At 37.6% G+C, this 17,438-nt stretch overlaps 1 protein-coding gene across 19 annotated transcripts in view; it reads left to right on the top strand.

The window, feature by feature from the left end:
• The window catches only part of tcf7l2 (transcription factor 7 like 2), a 199,154-nt gene that overhangs the window by 85,526 nt on the left and 96,190 nt on the right, over positions 1-17,438 (top strand). For 16 of the 19 annotated variants that reach the window (XM_087998880.1, XM_087998885.1, XM_043712738.2 and 13 more), the window contains exon 4: positions 656-757. The exons of the other annotated variants lie outside the window; for them this stretch is intronic. In XM_087998880.1, coding sequence (XP_087855006.1) covers positions 656-757 — 102 coding nt within the window. The remainder of the gene's footprint in view (positions 1-655; positions 758-17,438) is intronic. 19 annotated transcript variants of the gene reach the window in all.

Raw genomic sequence — 17,438 nt, 5'->3', positions numbered from 1 at the left:
GAGGGTGACCTTTCTTTCACTGCGTGGTGTTAGTTTAAATTCTGCTTCGAGACTCCCACTGGAACTCGCCATCCTGATTCTGTTGAAGTTCTACCCAATTGTATTTCTCCGTTTCTGTGGCTGACTGTTATTTTAAATTAAAAATTTCCTTGATTCCATGTTCTTCCACCCAATCCAACTAATTATGTAAAAATTTATTTTTTGGCCCAGCACCTAACCTGTTTGTTCCTGTTTCACTTTCGATTGAGTCACCTCACTGCTTTATGTTCAAACACATGTAATTGAGTTGATAAGACCTGAACTAGTGAAATAAGTTGAGATTGGTTATAGTTCTAAGAAATTGACTGTAAGTTGAGACTGGAGAAAAGAAAAATGAGGACTTCGGAAAGGGAGTAGTGTTATTTTCATGAAATTCAATGAACTGCCTAGTCCAATTTTATTGCACTAAATATTTAGTGTATTAATATGCATGTTGCGGAAGGTGAAACCATTATTCAGATCTGTGTCAAGGGCATTATTTTTCATCATGGCAAATAATTTTTATGATCGCTCATCTTTATACTTTATCATTTTGTGTTCATTCATTTGTACTTATGGATTTTTGTTTTTCTTTTCTTTTTTAATCATTTTCTTTTATTTTGTTTCCCATATCCAGTACCTGCAGATGAAATGGCCATTGATTGATGTGCAGGCAGGGAGCCTACAGGGTAGGCAAGGACTGAAGGATGCTAGGTCACCATCTCCAGCACATATTGTTGTAAGTAGTGGCTAGATGTATTTTCTTTGCATCAGTGTGAGTATTTCAAAAGGATACTATCATTCAAGAATAAAGCTGTTGGTAAATAACTTATGGAGAATATGCCTTAATGTTGCTGTTGTGTACAATATATTTAAGCACACAAGATCCTTGATTATACTATTGTGTATAATGTACCTTTGCCAAAATAGGAACTAGTTCAAATCTTAAAATAACAAATAATGAGCTTGCCAGTGGCATACAGTGTGGTTGCCATTCCTGGCCCATGGTCAGACAGGGATTGAAATATCTTTTTTAAATTGTGTCTTCATTGTTGTTTGAACAGCAGTACTTCAATTTTCCTTTGAGCTTTTCTTATCTTTGCAGAAAACATTGGGGTATGGTTCACTTTGACTCATGTATGGAGAGAAGCTGAACACGAGTAGAAAATAGATTACTTGTTGATCATGTGAAGTGAATGTCTCTGAAACACAAAAACATAGTATACTTATATGTAGACGCATTTATAAGAAAACTTTCTCCTCTGCCTTGGTATTTGTGAAATGTGTTCACAACTATAGTGAAGTGAAAAGGGGCTGCATAGGCAGTTAGATACTGGAAGTATAAGGTGTTTTATGGTTGAATTCTTCACTCATTTTGAAAATAGCATAATGTGTTACTGTTGTGGCAATTGGAATGTTACGTTGGATTTATTTGGGAAGGGGATTGCACATAGCTCTCATACACTTCTTCTCAACATTTATGCTCATGGCAGACTTTATGGAGTCTGAATTTTTTTGGAACCATGAACCTGAATCAGTGATAAAAGGGAACCAGATTTATCAGAGTAAATGCTAGGATCTAACTGATGGATTTCAGTAACCTAGAGCCTATATTGCTATGATACGCATATAAAAGTAACTATAGAATATTATAAGATCGTAATGTCCTCTTCCCTTTCCAGCAACATTCCTGTTCTGTATTCATAAGCAGAAGTGAACCCTGAGCAATGCTCTTTGCTCTGCTTCAGTGACTGGCTGAACACTGCACAATAGGTTATTCTTTGACCCCAATTATCACTGTGATCCTCCACAGCTGCTAACAAAATACCTGTGTGCTGTCCTTTGTTATGTGTTCATCAAGTCCTGATTAATTGTCCAATGGTTAACTTAGTAAAATATACTATGGTGTTATTTACCTTTTCAAAAAACAACTTTTATGGTAAATTTCTGGCAACACCTATTGTGTAGGAGTTTTGATTTCCTCTTAACTGCTATGTATAGAATTAAGTTTGCGAATGAAATGACAATTTCTTTTCTGTCAAACTATTTATTTTATTTGGCAAAAGGTCTTTCTCGATCTAACGAGAATTAGCCTTTCAGTGATTACAGGTGGAATGTTTTGGGTATCTACTCATTTACAGTTGATATAAATTCTCCTTGTGTTTGACACCCCTCCTAAATTCCCAAAAGACAATGCTCCCAGTTAACATTAGCGCTTTTCTTTTAAATGGTTTTGTCCATTGTCCACAGCGATTAATGTGGCTGAATGCAGAATTTTCCATTTTAAAAAAAATTGCCACCTGTGAGTGTGCAGAGAACGTGTCTAGTTTGTACTCCTAGTGGCATACTAACACTTCAACTTGTCCTGATCATATCTTACTATGATTTGAAATTGTTTCCAAAACTAGTTAATTTGCATGGACAGTGAAAAAACTCTTGTGCTGTGGTGGTTCTGTGATATGGGTTTTGGATGCAGTCAGTCATTATTTGGAGTTTTGCACAGAATTCAGCTGAATATAAATAGTGGTTTAATGTCAATCCCTCTGTCTTAGAATATCATTTTCGAGATGAAAAGCCCAATAAAGGTTGTGATGTATTCTTACACAAACAAACATTAGAAAACAAAAGTGTTGACATGCCACGTGCTCATACATTGCTATCCCTGTTCACGTCTTGTTAACTGCAAACATTGTAAGCCTCCTAATCAGCATGAGCCTTGAACATGTGGCTACCAACCAGTATTCTAGGGTGAAGAATGCTTCTGTTCAAAGAAAATCACAAAGAATGTGTTTATGATTTTGCTACAGATAGCAAGCAGCGGAAATCTTCCTACAGCGAGATACCAATGATTATGTGACTGCTTTACATCGAATATTTGCAATTTGGTAGCATGACAAATTGTTTTTCACTAAATTCAAAGCATACCTTCCCTGGTCACTAATCTGTCTGATATGTATGCCAGATGCTGTTGCACTGCATGAATGAAGTTTGAAAAATTTTTAATGCTCAAGTTACCTGATGGTGTGGGACTTCCCATAAATCTCACAGTTCCATGTAATATTAAAAATTGACTCCATTCCACATTTCTTCCACCCCTAAGCAAAACTCTATTGAAAGTGAAGGGGTTTGTGCTCATTATCTTACCAAGATATTAAGTGAAGTTATTGATAGCTGTGCAGAGATAGAGTCTTAAATGCTATTGAAGATAAGTACAAGCAAATTACTTGGAAATGAAAACTGAAATTATGTTAAAAGATCCACATGCAAACTTGTTCATAACTTACAAACATTTCAACTCCCTCTTGCAAATGTTGCCACAATGACTTGCTGAGTCAAGGATAGGAAGCTAAACGTCTGATAAGGTGCTTCATAATGGTCCAAAGATAAAGAAAGTATCCCTAGGTCCAGTGCCTTCAGAGGTTGACTAGGATTAGCAGGAGTACATTCCTGATCATTGCAGGCAAAATAGCAACCACATTCCACCAGGTTAACCTAGTTTCTGGCCAAATCCCCTCAACCCCGACAAACACTAATGCTTTTCAGCGAAAAAGCCTTTAGGAGAAGTGGGATATAATGTTGTGAAGTTTAAAATATCAAAATCAAGTGTGTTAATGCAAAAGTCAATGTAATTGAGAAATTGATGATTTTAGGATTTTGGCGAAAGTTCCTGAATTTCTGCTCATGTGGTGATACTTAAGAGGGAAATGGTATGGTCTCTGATAGTTTGTGTATGTCATTCTGGTTTTCATTGATTGCATGTTCTGTATCTATATTGTTTTGATGAGTTTAGGTCATGGATTTACTTCTTGGCAGTATTTCATATGTTTTTTCGTAATGCTGTTTGCTCCGCTCAGCAGCTGTTATGGCCCAGAAGCAGCAACTTGCAGCCAAGCAGTAAAAGTAATACATGATACTGGTGCCAGAGGTCATTCTGCTGTGGCTCACAGAAATGTCATAAAGAACAGTATGGAGCACTTTTAATAATTATCCACTTAATTAAACAAATACATACCTTGTGTCTTTTATTGATCACAGAAGTCGGTTTTTTTCCAAAATAGTAAAGAGGTTCAGAAATGAAATTTGCACTTTAGTGGATGCACATGGCTGGCTATCAAACTTAGCACAATCAAAACAGCTGGACAAAGTGGGTAATCAAGCTAGTGAGGCAGTTAATGGCACTATTTCAAGAATGTAATTGGAAAGAAATTGCTTAAGGCACAGAACAACTAATGTCACTTAGTTGTGATTTATCAGAAGTGTAGTAAATGGTTTAATGGGAGGTTCGCATGAATTTAGAAGTTTTTTTGGAAAATTAATAAACTAATTCACATTCCAAGGCAGACTGTCCTTTAGATACTCGTGCAAGAAAATAGCATCAGGTCCCCGGTGCATATCTGCTTGAGCTGAGTTTTGCCTAACATCATCCTTTATGCTGTACCAATGATGGCACTGTTAATATAAATCTGAAGTTGAGACCCATTGATATCGGAGGTGCTTTTACATCAGAAGTATTTGCTTGGTTCAGATTATAGAGGAGCAGTGGCTGTGTGCCACGTTTTCATTGTTCAAACTGCTTCCTTTGTCCCAACTCATCTTTTTTCCTAGTTTTCTTGTGAGGAAATAAGAGCCAGAATTTACACCGTAAATGCAAGGTGATGATGTATCTGTGTTACCCTCTAATAATCTGATTTTAATGGGCACCTGGATGTCCAGGTTTTGCATCTCCAGTTGAATCTGACCAATTGGAGCTGGAAATGCAGCATTTCTGATCTTCTATCCTCTTTAATTTAGGCTCAGAAAGAGGTGGTATGTATCCTAACTTGCACAAAGTTCTGTTCAAATTTTATCCCAGTGCTTGATGATCTATGTTGGCTCTTGATTCAATAGTGTCTTAAGTTTAAAAACCTGATCACCATGGTCATAATTGTTCCTTTATATGTTTGAGGAGACAAAGATCTTCATGAATGTAATATTTGTATTTGAATGATAATTTATACTTGGAGCTGAGAATAGCATTTAGGCACAAAGAACTTCTTTGAAACAATTGCTGCTATTGCTTCATGGATATCAGGAACCATGATGCACAAATTAGTGTTGTAGACTGGTGCTACAACATTTTGTCCCAATACTCTCAAATCAGGACTTATTTTCTTTAAAAGATGTTTCTTAAGTATGTTTTTTTTGGGGAAAACATTGGATAAGTAGAAGTCTATGTTGTCCTGAAAATGTGCTGCTGTCATAGCTCACTGTCATGTTGCTTAGCATGGCAATAAAGGAAGATGGGAACATCACAAGTAACAATCGAAATAAGACTGTAAGATCAACTTGAGCTCGTTGTGAAATATCTATTGAACAAATCATCAAACCTCACAGAACATAAGGGACCATTTGACTCATTTCAAGGAGCTGACACAGGTGCAAGGGTCACCTATTAATCTCATTCTGTGAATCTTAAAACACTGATGCAGACCATTCAACCCATCATGCCACTGTGATTTCTTGAGATAAAAAAGTTACTCAAATGGTCCCGCTGTGTTTTTCCCCTAGACTTGCCAATGTGTGTATTTCATCTGCAAAGCCAATTACCTTTTAGAAATTGCATTTGTTACTAGTGCACACTCTAGTCAAAACAATGTCTCCTTATTCATTCTGTCAACACCCCCACCTCATAATTTTGAACATATTACTTAATACCCCAATTATGTCTTCTACAAGAGGAACAATCTAGCTTCTCTGTAAGTCTGTCTTGGTAACTGAATGCTATTGATTTTTCTTGTCTGTCACACTGAAATGAAGCTCCTGACAAAATCAAGTGCCTTAAGCTTCAATGTGGTTTTTGACCATATGTTTCAGAAGTTGTTTTTCTTACAAAAGAAAATTAACTTCTGACTTTTAAAGTTAAACTGGAATTAGTGTTGAGTACATTGAGGGTCAGTCATTGTATGTGAAACAATAGTGATAAGGTGGCTTTTGGATTGTCATTGTTATTATGCTGTGATGGCAGAATGAGGGAATGTCAATATATTTGTTAAGAATGGTTGCCAGCTAAGATCCACGTACTGTAAATATTGAGGGAGTGACCCAGTGAGATGCTTGGTAATTCTCCCTTTCAAATGGGAACTCAAACAAAGTGACTTTTCAAGGTTTTGTTTTCCTTTTAGCCCCTCTGTGTTTAAAAACTGCTTGTAGTAAAGTAGAGATCCAGTGAAAAGCTGGATGAGCTTTTGAACCAGGAGAAACATTCTTGGAACAGACAGACCTGCTTCTGATTAGCCTGTGACTGATGGCAACCAGGTTACCTGAGAGCAGAAATAGGCAAGACGGAACAGCTTTCAAATTACTGACTTTTGGCAGCAACAGTTCATCTGAACTAAATTTAAACAAGGAGGATGTTCAGAATAGTGCACTCTTCATTCCTCTGACTGTGAAGATGGTTCTGAAGACCGTGAATTATTTTGCAGTGTGTATATTCGGTTACAAAGATCGGGCAGCTTTTAAGTAATGTTGCCATGTAACCCTGTCAGTTATGTACAGAACTACATTTCATTCACTTAACCTGCACAGCAACATGTTTTTTTTCCCCTTCTGCAAGCTGAAACCTTCATGGCGGTTGTTGAAACTGACAACCTAAGAGTCAGACCAAAAGCAAAAAAAGTCATTACTTGAGGAAATTGACTCTGGACAGTTATCCCTTGTATTGATGGATTTTTTTTTAGGATGCTTTCTGTACAGATAAAGGTAGAATCAGCTCTTGTGGAGATGGATGTTGACTTGTACAGACTGACTGCAGATTGTTCACACTGTAAATGTGACCGTATTGTTCATGGTGTTCTCTTTTAAAATGAGTGGGAAAAGAACACCTGCACCTTTTTTTTTCCCCAGCCAAAACAAAAGCCACAGTGAACAAGTGTTCAACTTTAACTAAATGAGCAGTTGAAACAAAATTTAAAACTATGGAATCATAGACTTAAAAGGTCATGTAGGACATGAAGTTGAGAACAGCCCACTCTGAGCTGCTTGGGAAAGGGAATAATGTCGTCTTTTTTCCTTCCCTCAGTGTTCTCTCTGAATGATAACAAGTAGCCTTTTTCATTCATAGAGTGTTCGTTTGTAACTGAGCCTGAAGAATAAAAATTATAAATGATTATTCAACAAGACAGTACCTCTTTGTTAACCCTTCTAGGCTCTAATTCATTTCTGCTTAAAAGTGCATATGCACAATGTAATGCTCTCATTATTGTTGGCAATAGCTGTAGTTATCCTTTCAAAATACATATTCATATTTTTGAGGGGTTTAGATGGTCAAATGATTTATCAAGACACTTGGATGGAAATTAATAAAAGAATGAAGTTTTACTGTGGGAAAAGGGGAATAATGGCAACTAGAATATCATTCGTCTTCATGAATGCTGCCTCCTGTCGGCTGATGGAAGAACAACATTGATTTTTAACTTGTTATCCCATTTAGTTACTTCCAGTTTGAGTAGGGGAGATTGATATCCATGCATGGCTCACTTTACCAGTTTTACATTGAACCTGGTTTACTAATCCTGACAGCAGAATCAGACACACATTTTAAAAAACGTTTGCTGCTCTATTCTACAATTTGGTAAAGTAGCTAGTTCTATTGGCAAAACATTACATGGGCTCTAGGCTTCTACCCTGTAATCGACAAAGCACCAAAAATAAAAGTACCATAACTATTCACTTATATCATTTTATCTTTAAAAGAAATTCCTTTTCTGTTAAAATATTAGAATAAAACATTTTTTGTGTCTGCAAAAAACTGGTTTTCCTTAAGAAAATGCCAGCATTTAAACTGCAAAAAATATATTTGATTTATTAAATGCATTGGATAATAGTTTGAACATTCAGCCCATTCTTATTTTATCACTGAATATTTAAATATTGAAATTTTAATACTGAACATTTTGAAGGAAATGCATATGTTTGCATGGAGTAGGGTAACACATAGGCTTTGTGTGCATTTGCAGTATGTTAGTGGATGATTAGTTACTTTTGCTGTGCTTTACATCAATAATGATGTGAGCAATTTTGGGTGTGAACTTGGACCTTGAAATTATGCTATTTGATTAAGGCTAGGGGCTGATAGGAACCCTTTATCTTGTGTTGGTTCATATATCCACTGAACTTCAGTGGAATGCAATACATATTAGTTTGCAATTTGCAAAGACTTTGTATTTAGTGTTAGGTGATATTAGATTCTCAGCATCAACCTATTTTTATGAAAAAGGAACTGGGTCGGGCATCAACCAATTATGCAGTCCTTTTCTTTGTGGATGTGGGTCAAGTTTATACATCTTTTTGCCAGTACATGTATATGCTTTACTGAAGTCCAGATGTGGGTAAATTTGCAATGGAAAAGGGATTAATCAATTTCACAAAGCATGATTTGTCAAATACTTAACTTTTTAATTGATCAGTTAGCAATATTTCAGTATGCTGGCATTCGATCAGCCAGTATTAGATTATCTGGCAAGATCACAAGGTCCCAATGCTTGGCTAAACTGTTATCCGGCATTCGATTATCTGGAATTCAATTAACTGAACGAAATACTCGCAGCCCGTGTCTTTTGAATAATCGAGATTCCTCTGTATATCTGTCATTATGGCATACATATAGCTTGCACACACACTACTGCAGAATCCGTCCATTTCTCTTTGTCCTTCCATTTAAAAAAAGGCCTTTTATTGATATTACAGGGGTTATTTTCTGGTTTTCAGGTGCTTTTTAATTCTCACTAAATAATTTATGACATGATACATTCATGTGAAGCGTATTAACATTACCATCTGTATTTCTGTTAAGAAGTGGAATATTTGGACTTTTAGAAGCAGAATTAGAAGAATTTATCAATATCCTCAAGTATCAATCCAATATTAAAGCCACAGCACTTGGAAATCATTCATTTTCTAGACTGGCAAAAAAACAAAGGTTTGTTTTTTCAAATTAGTAACACAAACGTTTATACACAGACAAAAATATCCTACTAGACCATACAAATTGGTGAGGTTATAGTTGATACATTTCCATCAAGTACGCTCAAAAGTAGATTATTAACCAGGCAGTTATTGCATTTTGGATTCTGTCTTCGTTTTAAATTCAGCAATTGATTCAACAACTTTCATCACAATAATATCCCCTGCATGTTTGCCAAACAGGAGCTCCTGAACAAATACAGCCTTGAGGTACAGATTTCAATTTCATTTGCAACTGATTCATTATTTTGGTGATTTCAAGGTTTTTTTTTTATGGATATCAACTGAATTTCAAGCTGAAATAGGCTGTTTTGGCCCTTTGAGAGTGCCTCATCAATCAATAAGTTCATGACTGATCTGTTTGTGTTCCGAGTTCGACATTCCCATCTAACCCTGATAACTTTGATTCCCCTACCTATAAACAATATAATATCTCTTCATCTGGAAACTAGTCAGTGATTCTGCCTCCTCCGCCTTGGCAAAAAGGCAGCTGGGTCAGGATTCTCGGCTCCTCTGCTCTCTCTAGGCGACTGCCTCACTGAGCGTTTCTCATGCTATTCCTCCGATTGCAGGTTGCTTCTCTCCCAGGTTTGTTGCTGATCTTGTGGGAAAAGGCAGGAAAGTGCAGGTGATGATTGTTAGATGACTATGATTTGATGGGCTGAATGACCTAGTCCTAGTCCTGCTCCTGTGTCATATGGTTACGGTTTTGTAGTGCATCTAATCAACAGCAATTATGAGATATATGCATCCTACAACCACCACTTCATTTCCTTTTGTTCTATTTACAAGGGCAATCATTCCCAAATTTGCTGCCCCGAGTGCATTTTCCTGGGCAATTTGGAGGTTTCATTCGTAAATTTGCCATCTGCCCTGTGTATTTTGAGACCTGGTACATAAGAGTCAATAATGCAATAAACAACACCAAGGTGCTTCACACTATTATCAAACAAAAAATTGGCACTGAGCCAGATATTATGATGATGATTATGGTAAGTACGAGGATTTCAGCAATAGATAAGCTAAGGCCGGGGATGAGTTAGATAATATTGTAACACCAAGCTCAGCTCTACATCAAATATTACACCAAGGTTGCGAGCAGGCTAGTTTGGCTGAAGAGGAGTAGGATTGAATTAGTGACCACAGAATGGAATTATATAATGTACACTGAAGTCAAAGGTTCCTTTTTTTCCCCAATACTTAGTTGAACAAAAGTTTTGGTCATCTACTATAGGATGTTTCATGAACAGTTTGACAACTTAAAAGCAGTATGGTTAAGAGAATTGGTCTTGCAGTACAGATGAATGTTGCTCATTGCTACTTCCGAGCAGCTTTCTAAACTTGAGTAGAATAAAAGCTCTGAAGAAGAGTGTTGCAGCAGTGCAGGACACTGTTTAGGCCTCTTTTGGAATACTGCATTCAATTTTGGTCTCGCTGCTGTAGGAAGGATGTTGTTAAATATGAAAGGGTTCAGAAAAGATTTACAAGGATACTGCCAGGGTTGGAGGGTTTGAGTCATAGGGAGAGGATGAATAGGCTGGGGTTATTTTCCCTAGAATGTCAGAGGCTGAAGGGTCACCTTATTGAAATTTATAAAATCATGAGGAGAATGGATAGAGTGAATAGTCTTCCTCTGGGTAGGGGAGTCGAAAACTAAAGGGCATAGGTGAGAGGGGAAAGATTTAAAAAGGATTGAAGGGGCAACTGTTTCACCAGCAGAAAGTGCTGCGTGTATAGAATGAATTGCCAGAGGAAGTGTTAGAGGCTGGTACAATTACAACATTTAAAAGGCATCTGGATGGGTAAATGAAAGAAAGAGTTTAAATGGATATGGGCAACATGCTGGCAAATGGGATTAGATTAATTTCGGACATCTGGTTAGAATGGAATAGTTGGGTTGAAGGGTCTCTTTCTGTGCTTTATTTGTCTGTGACTCTAAGAGTCACTCGACTTGAAACATCATCTCTGCTTTCTCTCCATATGCAGCCAGACCGCCTGAGTTTCTACAGCAATTTCTGTTTCTGTTTCTAAACTTCAATATTTTGCTCTAGTGTCACTAATCTTGTTGTTAATCATTAAAGTCCACGTTTACTCAAAGATATATTTGAAATATCAGATTATTGAAATTAAACTCCTTTTTAAATTAGCAGGAGTTGACACAACTTAAGTACACAATGTCAGTAGCCAATTGGTAGCTAATAGACATTCTGAATAAAGTTTGCAATCTCACAGCTTGATTTTTCACTATTGAAGTAAACGTAACATAAATTCTACATAACGGGTGTGGTTTATTTTGTCATGTTTGATTTAATTGCACATGGTTTATTGAATGATCCTGTTCTTTTACTCTATTGGTCATAGATCAACGCTTCCAAACAGAGGCTAATGAATACTGATCAGCATTGAGGACTTTCAGTTTTGAACAGTGTAGACAGTTAATGAGGCCATACATCTTCTGGACCTTGTACTTGCTATGCTGGTAAAAGGCAGAAGTATGGGAAGTGAATTGATGTATTTTATAGACTTTCTTCTTGCAGTGACTTGACTCATATGAAGACCCTTTGTACACTTTCTTGCGATCTGACCAAGTTAGATTTTAGATTGTATTCCAAGGTTCCATTATTTTATTGTACAAGTAACTATTACAATGTTTTGGATTGCCATTCTAATTATTTTTATCTAAGTTATAATAAACACTACTTTCTTTAAAAAAAATCAGTGCATTCTTGGCTAAGTCTTGAGGTTTGAACAATGGCAAGACCTAAAATCCCATATTTCACTTACTCGCCTGCATTCCCACATTAAAGTGAAATTTGATCTCTGACTAGCAAATCTATTGAAAGCCACTTTTGTAGCTTTTTTTCCCCCTACTTTCTTGGTTGAGATATTTGTATTGAAAAGAACCTGCCAGTGAGAAAGTACGTATGCACTTTATTTCCTCTTGTTGGATCTAACAATACATGTCAAATTGGATAATCTTGAATACAAGTACAGAATTCTATAATTTCTTCTTGTGAATCTTTGTTTCTCTGTAGGTTATACTTACCCCCATTTTTACCAAATTGCACTATGGTAGGTCTGAGCCCATTTAAATTGTTCAGTTTTCACTTGCGACATGTTTTGACAGAACTCCAGGTGTCTTTTTGTTTGCCTCAATATAGTTCAGCAGGTTTGCCAATTAGTGTCAAGCCAAAGCCAGTGGGTAGTTTAGAAGGTCATGTGGTGAAGGGGTACTTGGTAAGTTGATCTGCAGCAGCCTGTGCCTTCATCCTGCATGAGTGTGGCCTGGGAAAGTTCTATGGTGAGTGATAAAATAAGTTTGGAGTGGAAATATAGGGAAGATATTGACTGTTCTTTCATAAGCTGATGTTGCTTTTCCAAATTTGACATTTTCTCTGACATCCTCCACTTTCTGTCAGAGCAAGCTCCTCTGGTTTTTTAAACCATTCTCAACTGGCTGTGATTTTGTCCTGTTATTCATGGGGTGGAAGTATATCATTAAGTATTTCTCCCTTGTCTATCACAAAGATTGTCTCAAGCTCAAAAGAGCATTGTGATATGTCTGAACTCCTGAGAATTTTCATAGCAGCGCAGTATTATCAGAATGTGTGAATGCGATGACAGCTAACATCACTATAAAAGGGCGGCACGGTGGCTCAGTGGTTAGCACTGCTGCCTCACAGTGCCAGGGACTCAAGTTCGATTCCAGCCTTGGGCGAATGTGTGGAGTTTGCACATTCTCCCCGTGTCTGCATGGGTTTGCTCCGGTTTCCTCCCGCATTCCAAAGATGTGCAGGTCAGGTGAATTGGCCATGCTAAATTACCCATAGCCTTGGATGCATTAGTCAGAGAGAAATGAGTCTGGGTGGTTTACTCTTCAGTGTGAACTTGTTGGGCCGAAGGGGCTATTTCCACACTGTATGGAATTTAATCTAATCTAAACAGGTTCTGCAATAAATGCAAACCCATGTTATAAGAAAATTGCATAATAGCAGCACCATTTAATGGGGCTGAAATCGTGTTATAGAAATGTCCCCAGTTCATCAATTGTGTTATAGCAAATTTGCATTAACAAAACACACGGTAAAGTAGAGCGACCTGTAGTGCAATAATAGCAAAATAAGTGCAGATGCTGAAGATGTGAAAAGAAAACATCAAGTACTGGACAAACTCTCAGGTCTGGCAGCATCTGTGGAAAGAGCAGCAACAGCTTTTTGAGTCCAATATGTCTATTCTTTGGAACCAGCTAGGTCTCCTCTCCAGCATATCTTATCACTCAACAAAGAACTTCCTCAGGCAACTATAACAAGATGGCAAAATAGACTGTTGCAGATCTTCTGAAGAAGAGTCCCATCAAACTTGAAACACAAATTTAGTTTCTCTATGCAGATGTTGCCAGAACTGCTGAGCTTCTACTGTACTTTCTTTGAATATCACCTGAGGTTGAAAATTTCCTGAATGGTGCATTTTTGGATGTGGTTACACTGCACTTTAAGGTTAAGCAGGAAAATGGTGAGTTGGTGACTTGCCAATCAACCAGTGGTGATAATAGAGACCTGGTTTAAAAGAGGACTAGGTACTAAATATTCGCCTGAGATATTCAGAAAAGATAAAGAAAGAAAGGAGACAGTGTTGTAGTTTTAATTAAAGGGAGTATAGAACAACCTCGATTATCCAAATGAGATGGGGAGGGGATGAGTAACTTGTTCGGACTGCTGATTATTTGGATAACAGATAATGTTTTTACAGGACCTTGAGATTTTGTTTGGATAATCCAAATTTCAGATAATTGATGATCGGATAACAGAGGCTGCTCTGTACTATAGTGCTGCAAGAAGGAGAGAGGCTACCCTGGTTTAGGTAAGGTCAAAATCAGTTTAGCTAGAGCTGAGAAATGATTGAGGCACTGTCGGGAGTATATTCTTTTGACCATAAATAGTATTGTGGAACACATTTGCAACGGAATTATAGAGGTGAAACCATGATAGCATAATTATAAAGAGGACTTTACATTATTGGGCTCAATCTATAAAGCAAGGTAGCAAGGGGGAAGAGTTTCTAAACTGTGGTTAGGTGAATTTTGTAGATCTGATGTTTCCAGTCCATTGAGGAAAGATGCGTTGTTGAGATCTGATGAATAAGGTGAGTCAAGTAGGTCCAATGTTAGGAGGGTAACATTTATGAGACACTGAGCATAGTGCCATCAGATTAATGTTAGTTTATGGCAAAGTACAAGGAGCAATTCTGAGTCAAATAATAAATTGAAGGAGGCCAATTTCAATGGGTTGAGAGAGAATCTGATTCAGGTAAATTAGAACCAAAGATTGCTGGCCCAACTGTAATGCCTTTAAAGAGGCATTGCTTCAAATACATTGTGAATTACGTTGCCATGAGGGGGGTAAAGCTAGCACAAACTAAACCAGTGCTCAATGGATGATAGAAATGCGTAAGGCAAAAGTGAGGACTGCAGATGCTGGAAACCAGAGTTTAGATCAGAGTGGTGCTGGAAAAGCACAGGTCAGGCAGCATCCGAGGAGCAGGAAAATCGACGTTTCTGGCAAAAACCCTTCATCAGGAATACTTGTACTAGAATGGAGGTGCATGGATTTCAAGTCTAGTTACATTACCATTGTACCACCAGCTTCCCTAATTCCTGATGAAGGGCTTTTGCCCAAAACATCGATTTTTCTGCTCCTCGGATGCTGCCTGACCTGCTGTGCTTTTCCAGTACCACTCTGATCTAAACTCTGGTTTCCAGCAACTGCAGTCCTCACTTTTGCCTTACGCATTTCTATCATCCATTGAGCACTGGTTTAGTTTGTGCTACCTTTACCCCCCTCATGACAACATACTTCACAATGTATTTGAAGCTTTGCCTCTTTAAAGGCGTTACAGTTGGGCCAGCAATCTTTGGTTCTAATTTCCCTGAATCAGATTCTCTCTCAGCCCATTGAAATTGGCACTCCTTCAATTTATTATTTGACTCAGAATTGCTCCTTGTACTTTGCCTTAAACTAACATTAATCTGATGGCACTATGCTCAGTGTCTCATATATATTACCCTCCTAACATTGGATCTACTTGACTCACCTTATTCATCAGATCTCAACAACGCGTCTTTCCTCAATGGACTGGAAACACATCAGATCTACAAAATTCACCTAACCACAGTTTAGAAACTCTTCCCCCTTGCTACCTTGCTTTATACATTATTGGGCTCAATCTATAAAGCAAAGTAGCAAGGGGGAAGAGTTTCTAAACTGTGGTTAGGTGAATTTTGTAGATCTGATGTGTTTCCAGTCCATTGAGGAAAGACGCGTTGTTGAGATCTGATGAATAAGGTGAGTCAAGTAGATCCAATGTTAGGAGGGTAACATTTATGAGACACTGAGCATAGTGCCATCAGATTAATGTTAGTTTATGGCAAAGTACAAGGAGCAATTCTGAGTCACATAATAAATTGAAGGAGTGCCAATTTCAATGGGCTGAGAGAGAATCTGATTGAGGTAAATTAGAACCAAAGATTGCTGGCCCAACTGTAATGCCTTTAAGGAGGCATTGCTTCAAATACATTGTGAAGTATGTTGCCATGAGGGGGGTAAAGGTAGCACAAACTAAACCAGTGCTCAATGGATGATAGAAATGCGTAAGGCAAAAGTGAGGACTGCAGATGCTGGAAACCAGAGTTTAGATCAGAGTGATGCTGGAAAAGCACAGTAGGTCAGGCAGCATCCGAGGAGCAGGAAAATCGATGTTTCGGGCAAAAGCCCTTCATCAGGAATACTTGTACTGGAATGGAGGTGCATGGATTTCAAGTCTAGTAACATTACCATTGGTTCCACCAGCTTCCCTAATTCCTGATGAAGGGCTTTTGCCCGAAACGTCAATTTTCCTGCTCCTCAGATGCTGCCTGACCTGCTGTGCTTTTCCAGCACCACTCTGAAAAAATCAATAAAAATGTGTAAGATGAAGCAGGAAAATATGCGTATAAAAAATCTGAGGTTGATAAGTTATGAGAAACCGACTCAATATAAAAAGTTCAGGGAACTGAAAAAGGAAGTAAAAGATGGAGAAAATATGAGGAAAGACTAGCCACTGACAAAGGTACAATACAAAAGTCTTCTACATGCTTTATTTTGTTGGCCCTTTACCATTTGTGAGAAGTGGGGTTGATTGGGGATCATAAGGGAAAATCACATGTGGAGGCAGTGGGCATGGTGAGGTAAACGAGTACTTTTTTATGTGCCTTAGCAATTGCTACAAAATTTAATTTGAATCAAGAGACTTCGAGGAAACAGATAGATTGGTGGAATGGGCAGCCATGAAATATTAATGATGAGAAGTGTAAAGTGATGAATTCCAGAAGGAAGTGTGAGATGGAGGAGTGGGTCCAGCTGAATTCCTCTTGCAGAGAGCTGACAGGTACATGCTGAGCAGAATGGCCTCTGGTGTTAGAACCATTCTATGATTCTAACTGATTCCATACTGTTGGTTTTAACTTTGCTTGAAGAGACTAGGCTAGCCTAAAGCTGCTTTGGAAATCTTGCACTTTATTTTCACACCTTTGACTATGATAAAGGTATTCGTCTACAAGTTGGTTGTAAGAGAGTTTTGTCTATGTTATATTTTTGTAATAGCTGGAAAACAGTATCACTAGTTTAAATCTTTGTGACCTCTTGCACTGTCACCATAAAGTGACTGGGAATTTAGAATGTCACCTTCAGGCAATTGCTCCATCCATGTTAGAAAATAGTTTCTGTATCAAGGATAAAATCTTTTTTAGCTGACGAAAGATGCAAAATGGTAGCTTGCATGCCTATTTGCACTTCCATGTCTCCAGTGCAGTTGTGATTTTTTTTGGGCCCTATGTTGTCTGTGGCTACTTAGGCAATTGTAAGGTGGATCTTTGGGTAAAAAATAGTATTGTGGGATGTTTGTTTTTTGCTTGAAGAAAGAATAAGAGTTGATTTGGAACTTTCCCAACTTCTTTTTATAACTGTTTTTGACCAGGTAAACAGGAACCACTAGTTGTAACAGTCGAAACAGTTTCCTTTACAGTGTTGATAGACAAAGAGGGATTAGAATAGCTGCTAGCAGCGATGTAGAATTTGACCATATTTCTTGATTTCCTCAAATTTTCATTAGTAAGAAATTATTGCAGACTTTTATTGAAACAATATGGAGGTAGGAAAGCATGACTAATTAATGCATCTTTGTAAATGCCTTTTGTAATTAATGCTTATTTGAGTCAATGTATTTGTATGTAAGCATCACGGTTGCTAACTTTCCTAAAGATAAAGTTCACTTTTTTGGCTTGCATTTCCCCAGCCCTATTGATCTTCATGAAAATCTTTTCTCCATTCTGCTTACATATTGTCTGACATCAAATTTTATTCCGCCAAGTTTAATTTGCTGCTTCA

Source organism: Chiloscyllium plagiosum, unplaced genomic scaffold (assembly GCF_037043375.1).
Source record: "Chiloscyllium plagiosum isolate Xiang-an unplaced genomic scaffold, Cpla_swu_hap1 HiC_scaffold_22, whole genome shotgun sequence".
In the NCBI taxonomy this organism is placed as follows: Eukaryota; Metazoa; Chordata; class Chondrichthyes; order Orectolobiformes; family Hemiscylliidae; genus Chiloscyllium; species Chiloscyllium plagiosum.
The sequence above is the reverse complement of the archived record's forward strand: the minus strand, read 5'-3'. Positions and strand labels throughout refer to the sequence as shown.